Source organism: Pisolithus orientalis, assembly GCF_024613125.1.
Source record: "Pisolithus orientalis strain OTSU chromosome Unknown F5J12scaffold_14, whole genome shotgun sequence".
Classification (NCBI taxonomy): Eukaryota; Fungi; Basidiomycota; class Agaricomycetes; order Boletales; family Pisolithaceae; genus Pisolithus; species Pisolithus orientalis.
In genome coordinates this window covers 315,562-323,393 of record NW_026260795.1, presented here as the reverse complement: position 1 = coordinate 323,393, position 7,832 = coordinate 315,562, and the positions used below count along the sequence as shown (strand labels likewise).

At 45.9% G+C, this 7,832-nt stretch overlaps 2 protein-coding genes across 2 annotated transcripts; one reads left to right on the top strand and one right to left on the bottom strand.

The window, feature by feature from the left end:
* Positions 1-652: 652 nt before the first annotated feature.
* F5J12DRAFT_782829 (uncharacterized protein) lies at positions 653-4,459 on the bottom strand (the record flags this gene model as incomplete). The annotated part of the gene is made up of 16 exons (XM_051742768.1): positions 653-667; positions 781-882; positions 945-993; positions 1,030-1,040; positions 1,254-1,802; positions 1,857-2,206; positions 2,234-2,425; positions 2,476-2,555; positions 2,633-2,721; positions 2,807-2,870; positions 2,922-3,067; positions 3,118-3,280; positions 3,331-3,506; positions 3,563-3,973; positions 4,019-4,067; positions 4,323-4,459. The coding sequence occupies 16 exons, from the start codon at positions 4,457-4,459 to the stop codon at positions 653-655; spliced, it is 2,583 nt and encodes an 860-aa protein (XP_051599926.1).
* Positions 4,460-5,086: 627 nt separating this feature from the next.
* F5J12DRAFT_782828 (uncharacterized protein) lies at positions 5,087-7,266 on the top strand (the record flags this gene model as incomplete). Its single annotated transcript, XM_051742767.1, has 10 exons — positions 5,087-5,323; positions 5,372-5,661; positions 5,706-5,817; positions 5,870-5,964; positions 6,040-6,180; positions 6,223-6,245; positions 6,394-6,580; positions 6,721-6,820; positions 6,892-7,078; positions 7,136-7,266. 10 exons carry the CDS (start codon positions 5,087-5,089, stop codon positions 7,264-7,266), a joined length of 1,503 nt encoding a protein of 500 aa, XP_051599925.1.
* Between the last annotated feature and the right edge of the window lie 566 nt (positions 7,267-7,832).

The window sequence follows — 7,832 nt, the reverse complement described above, 5'->3', positions numbered from 1 at the left end:
TGCTCTCTGTTGGTACAAAACAATGGAAAAACCACTGGATTTTCACCATGGTTCCCTCACCACCAGTGTATAGATCATGGCTAGAGGCATTTACAGCCATAGAAATGTGTAAATCACTTGCAATTGTTGTTATATGCTCAGAATGACCAAGTATTTTTTCCTGTCCAAAATAGCAGCTATTTCATCATGATTTCTACATCATCCCCTAGAGCTGATAATGCTGATTCAGAATATCAAATTTTCTTTCAGATCCATCAAGAATTGAGTGAAATATTTGAGATATATATTTTATCTAGGATACCTATGAGTTTTGTTGTGTTTGGCTGGTGCCCTCAGTACTGCAAACTGCTGTAATAAGCAGTGGTAGTGAAATGCTGCCATTCTGATACCACAGGTGAGTTGGAAACAAGCAAAGGTGTGTGGCCACTTACCAATACTCCTGTGAAAAATTCTGCAGCTTCCACAATGACATCCTGCAGTGGTCTCCTCTCATATCCCAATTCCACTGTGCCACTGTCATTCTGCCACCATGCATGGGCCATGGTAGTGGCCAGTTTGACATGGCACTCCTTAATCCTTGACATGCAGGGATTCAAGCTTTTGATGAAAGCTAAAATGTTGCAGGGACTCTGTTTGCCATTGTTCAGGTACATTAACAGCCTGTTGGCTGTGAGCAGCATGATCAGGGTAATGGGATGGCAAGATGCTGCACCCATCAGATGCTCCATTGTACCCTGTACTACTATCAACCATTGCACCACCACAGGAACAGTGGCTTACCACTTCTGCCAGGAAATGTTGATACCAACTAGTATGCCAGTATTCAGACCAATCCAGCTTCTTCATGGTGGTGACAAGGCAATGAAATCTCATTCCCATGTACTGTATGGCCATGGTGAACATTGATGACATGACTTACTGGCATGAAATATGAGATGTCATACTATATAAGCCTTGGCCAACTTTCCCATGACTTTGCATGGTGGCATGCATCTGCCATTAAGGCAGTACTCATTAGCAAATGCTTACCTTGCATTCAACTACACCAACCAATATATGATAAATAACCCCAGCATCAACTAGGAGATCTCAAGAATGATGTCATTGCAGATAGCTAGTGGTCTCTAGATGGAAATGGTTCACAGAAGACATGCTAATCTGCCATACATCTGGCATTGCCATGCAGCATAGCATGTCAGCCTGGCCTGTCCCTTTGCCAATGTGGCAGCCTTTCTGCCAGTCCAAAATCTTACCTTGCTTTCAAAGAAGTTTTTAGTCCACTCCTGCTCGCATTTCAACAGCTGAACCTCCTCCTTCCATCTGTCCCACAGTGCTCTCATCTGGAGCCAATTGACCCTGTACACTAGAGAAAATGATAAGTAAATCTCAGATGCAGCTGCCATGTGATTGCCCCTTTCACATTCTGACATCCAATCATTAGCAGCCATGTCCCTGGGTACATCCATGGTCCAGATCCAAGGTAGGGTATCATCTCTGTGACCTCTGGCATTTGGGTCAGATACTGCTGTGCAGATAGTTAGGTTGGAGTCATTCAACTCTTTGTATTGCTCCAGGATATCTGGCCCAGCCCCTAACCTGCCCATTTGAATGTGGCACTGGCAGTACACAGCAGCATGACATTGCATGGCTGCTTTGGCATTGGCCACCCTTCCCCAGGCATGCATGGCCATGTAGTAATTACTTCCATGGCAAATGTTGGTTTGAAAGATGACCACCTTCTCTGCATGCACAAGCTGCAGTTCATGAAGGCAATCATTGGCCTGTCCTTGCTGCAGTTGCAGCTCCATTAGTGTCACATACCCCAGGCCAGATCATTCAAAATGATCTTTGCCAACATTGGATGGCAGCAGCAATGCAATGGTTTCTGGATCATGCAGGTGAGATGACTGGCACAGCTTGGCACCCTCAAATCTGTCTCCAAATAGTGTTTTGGCAGTGTTGCAAATGCCATGTATATGGGACTGGAGATGATCATGGCAATGTGCAATGGTGAGATATTGAGCTTCTGTTGATCTTGAGGTGATGTGCTGGCATGCCACTGCAAGCTGGATTTGTGTTTCCTCTATCTTCAATGCCTTCACAATCCAGGTCACCATACCCTGCAAATGCCCTGGCTGGGGGATGGCCAGTAAATCTATCTCAATTGCCTTTGCAGAGGGAGCTTCAATACCACTCAGCACAAATCCTGTCCAGGATAACCTTCAATACCTACCTTTCTGCAGCCTGACCTCATATATATCCATGGCCTGCAGCCTTGACAGCCTGTTGTCCAATGCCACTGCTGCCTCTTCCCCCCATGATTGGCTGATTGCCAGTGGGACATTACCATTCAAATCAGCAAACCTGCCTTCGACCACTAAATAAGATTCCTCAGCAACCTTGAGTTTCCACTTGAGTCTTATTGCTGTAGCCTGTTAGCCATGCAACCATGTCTGATACAAGCACTAGACTTACACATTCTGACCATTTTCAGGAAATTGCTATCATTCATTTGGAAATCAAGTACCTCCTGCTGATGGGGAGTAGCCATGCCTCTAGCAGATGGGGAAATGATATTCAGGGAGGACCACAAGGTTTCCATGATCTCCCCATCCACCCAGCCAGCACCCACAATGAAATTGGGAGCATATCATGGAAAGCATTCTGTGCAGTGGCCATGAACATGCCACAACCCAATGCCAGGGCAGATCTGCATGCCATCTGGCATGGATATATAGGCATTGGCATGTAGCCATCATTCTAAACCTTTGCTATACTGGCAGTTAATATCATAGAAATGTATCACTTGCTGGCCAGGGACTGTGCCATGCCTGACAGCATGCACAAGCACATAGTCCATGTTAACCTGCCTGTGATGTCGATGTCAATATTGTCATACATTGTTACAAGGTTATTCATACTGTTTGCCCTTCTGGAAGTTGACCATTGCATGCAGCACAAAACAGCCATGCTGCACACAGGCACATCCACCTATTCCCATAGATGCAAGCTGCTGCTGGTTGGCATTTGCTTGATTAACTGCTTGATGATTGCTGCAATCTGAGATCTTGTAGTGTGATCAGTCCATCAGGTAATACATTCCTACACATCACCCACCTCAACCACATTTTTAGTGCTGCTCAAATATTCCTTGTATGGCTGTGATGCAACCATGTACCCCTTTCCATCCATCATCCAAGCTGTGCTGCCAGCCTCCTTTGGATGCATATGCTCTGCCTTGAAATTCCCATCCATGACCAAGCTTCTTGCCAGTGTCCAACTGCATTACACAGTGTATAAATGGCTAGTGGTGTTCATGATATCACTCACTGGGAATAATCCATTGCATCTTCAGGAATGTTGATGCCAGGTTGGGGACATGCTGGACAGAATAACACTAATTCCCCAGGGCTGGCATCTTCTGTGCTTGTGTGGGATCCCTGCCATTTCAATAGTTTCAGGAGCCACCACATCCTAGCAACTCTCAGCAGTTCCCTGTACCTATCCTATCATCCAGCTAAGAGTTGTGTTGCAGTGATACAATTCAACAAATAGGACACACTGGCACCAGATGAGGAAAGGCATTGGAGGTTATGCAGCAAAGTTTGCTGTAGAAATTCATCACTGAGGTACCACATTCCACATTGTCCCAAACAAAGTCATCAAGTACTTGGAAGGTAAATGCAGTCCTTGGGGCCTTTGTGGTAGCAGGAAACATCCCAGCCCACATCAGCTGTATGTGTGAATCCTCTGCCCCAGGGCATCTACAATACTGCACATTGCAGTAGTGTATTCCATTGGTGTGCACGACAATTAGACAGCTTTGGTTCTTTGGGGCCTGCAGATTTGGTGGACAACCATCTTGATCCACACCCTCCCAATCATCTTCCTCCTCAGTTGTGACTTCATCATTTGAACAACCACTGGCTGGGCAGTGCTTCCCACCATGCCCAACATGCAGTACCAAACTGGCCTGAATGGTAAATACAGGAACAACCCTCATGATTCAGCTGCTTACCAGCTGCAGGGACAATTCCTCAAAGAATGTTCCATTCCATTGTTCCACCCTGTGGAATGGCTAGTGCTTGTGTTCTGCCCAGCAACACATGGTGCAGAAGACCAGCCAATGTGCACACTCAGTGCACCAAAAAATGCCATCTGCTCCACACAGGATACAATCCCTTGGCTCAGGTGGGGCCTCCATGTCCAACAGGATGGCTAGATAATGCTATTGATGCAGCAACCACTGCTGCAGATAACTATTCTACAATTGTGTGACACTGTCATTGCAGGTTTGTTGGGCAATGTGGCATTCCACACACCTGACTTTTCCAAGGTTTAGAAGGTGTTGCAGGCAATACATCATTATTGGAAGGCAGTTGTTCACCCACATCATCCAACAGGCAGTCAAGGTGATCCAGGATAATAGAGCCAGGCTGCACAGGAGGCTGAGTTGCATGGCCTGGCACCTGCTTTCTGGGTGCTACCTTTACCATCTTATCCCTATATCCTTGGGTGTTTTTCACTCTTTGCCAGGTCACCTGGGTCACTCTTGTAGTGGGTCCCACTGGTGCAATCTTTGACTTCCCCATGGTGAATGTTGCAATGCAGAAGGGTTTTGATCACAACAAATACATGAAGCTGACACATGCTAGCAAGGTCTGACCACCAACTATGGTAATGCTGTCTTAGGATCTGGCACATGATTTCAGTGCTGGCACCTGCATATTGCCTAGAGATCAATGAAATGAATGAGCACTTGCAAAAAGCCTTCTCCTACATCATGCCTATAGTGCCTATACCATCCACAGCATCTCATTGCACATTGCCCAATTACCAAAGATCTCAGATCCATGAAGTCTGAGAGGCACTGCCTTTGCACATGGCTCAGGGATGGAAATCTCATGATTGACTAACAACCTTAGCCATCTTGGGAAACTGTCTGATCAAATGGCATGCAAGAATGGACTAGAAACCAGAATGTAACCTTCATTGACATGGGAGAATGCTGGAAAAGTCTATTCTCTTCAGCAGACATCATACCAGCTGTCCCCAGAAAATTTGCACACAAACACCTCCATCCTCAATGGCATCCAGTGACTATGAAAGTGACTCTTTCTCCAACAACACTGAACCCTCCCTGCCACAAAAGGGGACCAGTCTTCAGCTGGCTGAAATTGAGATTCTTGAGGCCAAGCTAGAGTCATGGAAAAATGCCAACCAAAACAAGAGGAGCTCCATCATGTTAACCCTCAGAAACAAGATAAAGAACCTTGATGCAAATGTAATGCTGAAAATGCATGAATGGGTTCAGAAGAAGAAGGTGTGGCCACCTTCCATTGATTACCTGGCATGTCCTTACCATTTCCAGGCAATTCAGACTTGGTTGTACATCCACAGCTGGAGCTGTAGTCAACAGGCTCTGATCAAATATGGTGGTGGTTGGACACTGAGGAAGGTGGTCATGCACCATCAAAAGAAATCAATCAACAAAGTGTTGGAAGAAGCAGGGATCAAGCAGGGATCTGCAGAAATGATCAAGTCTTATCAGAAGGCTGTCAACACTGTCATGAAGTCCCTTACTGCTGAGGAGATACAGGAGGCTAAGGCATTGGCCACAGAATGGAATGAGCGGCAGCCACCTTGGGATGTTCAGTCAGAGTATGTACCATTTGGCAATGCTGCCCATCACTCACAAGAAACAGAACCACAGAGAAGAAAGGCCATAAATATGCTGAGGAATTTGCTAAGGAAATGTGGAAGCATCATGGTGCCAGGGTGGTAGTGATGGCAGCATGGGAAGATGCTGATGGAGAGGTGATAGTTGGAGCATGAGGAATTTGTTCTTTGTGCAGATGAGTACTGCCAGATTTTGACCAACTCATCCAGACATGATTTCAATGATGAATTGGGTAATGGCAAATTATTTGAGGAGTTGGATGAGTGCTGGGATAAATTCTTAAAGTATGCATGAACAGCATTTGGGAATGGTGGCACCAATGCTGAGTCTCCAGATGAAGATGCCACTCCATGGTCAAGGCAGAGAAAGAGCAATGGGAAACCTAAAACCATCCTGCCAGTTAGTGACAATGGCACACCATACATCCTGAACATATTGGACATGCAGGCACCAAAGTTGAAGGATATCATGCAGACATTTGTGACATTTCACTATCATATGTATAACAATAGGAGAAATACTGTTCTTGACATGCATTACAGGGAAGGCCTGCAGGAATTCACAGGTGACTGTTCCATGGAACACAATAATGACCAACACTGCACTTTATATTGCACCACAGTTTCTGCCACCTGAGGTTCCCTTCAAAAAGCTGAGCCAACTCACCCAGGATGAGTTGACAGCAATCTTGGAATGGTGGCAAGAGTGAAAAGAGCAGCATCCCAACAATATATTTGGCTTCAAGAAGTGGAGAGATGCTGGAGGGTCCCTCCAAATGCCAGTGGCAGTGGCCAACAGCAGTGGAGTGAGGATGGGTGTGAAGCAGGATTTGGATGGGAGCCCAGACCACTTGGCAGGCAAAAGGGCAATGGATAGAATGATGCAGGGTAGGAGGAAGAAGTGATGGCAAACAGGTATGAAGGAATGCATCTGGAACTTAAATGTCTGGCAATATTATCTAATGGGGGACAAAGTTGTAGGGTCTGATTCTGACAATGAATCCAATCTCTGTCAAATACCACCAACATTGCCATCAACAGAAATGATGGTACAGGCACAAGCATGGTAGATGAAGATGCTGCCAAGGCAGTAGCATTGCTGGATGCCAAGTGGCTGAGGGTGACACCTGCCAGCCAATTGGTAAGCCAGCAGGATCACAACAGCCAAATATTGTTAACATTAATGGCTGACATGTTTCAGCCATTGGCAAGGAACCACCACATGCCTGGTGGCAGGTTGTGGGCAGCAACTCAAGCCCTGTGCAACCTATGCCAGAAGGCCACCACACTGATTCACCTGATTCTCTCCAGCTGGCAGATCCTTTGGCAGTGCCAACAACTATCAAGAGAGCCCATAAACAGGAAGATTCAAAGTGCAAGTTGCCCATTCCATCAATGAGTCAGTACTTGTGCCACAGTTGCTGAACTGTTGATTCAATTCATCTCTCAATTCTAGTACCCATGCACCAGACCAGCATAGACAATGCAAGGGGTATGTGGCAATCAAAATGGGTGCAGAAGGCACCAAAGCAGCCTGATGACAATGTTACTACTCCTAGTCCCTCCAAGAAATGTAGGCAATGTTAGCATTTGTATTTTACATGGCCATGGAATGTGATACTACATTTTGACAACCAATAGCTACATTTACAATAAATCCTCATCCAGTTCCAATTCATCCTTGCCATCCCAATTGCTGGTCATCAAATCTTGTATATATTGCTGAGTCCTTGCCAGCTGCTCTCTCCTTGCAAGCAACAGGCAAAACTGGATGCTTGATTCCACCAATATATTGCTGTAGTGGCTGTAGGCCACAATGATTGGCCCATTGGTGGTGGTGTTAAGATGGGGTGGTGTGAGTCAAAGTGTGGTTCAGTGGTGAAAACCAACCAAAACCAACACAAAAGACAAAAAGAGCAAGTGGTGGCGTGCCTATGCAGTACCTAGATGGTAGAACCTGTTCTTTGGGAGGGTTTTTGCAAGCTATAACACTCAAAGATGAGTGCTGAGGGTTGGGGGTGCTCCTGATGAAGAGGGAGCAAGAATGCAATAGAAAGCGATAGGGTAGACTGCTGTCAGCCTACAGAAGGATGGATGGTGACTTAATTTGATGTCCTAAGCTGCATTGAGCTCATGGAGGGCTTGGAGCAAAG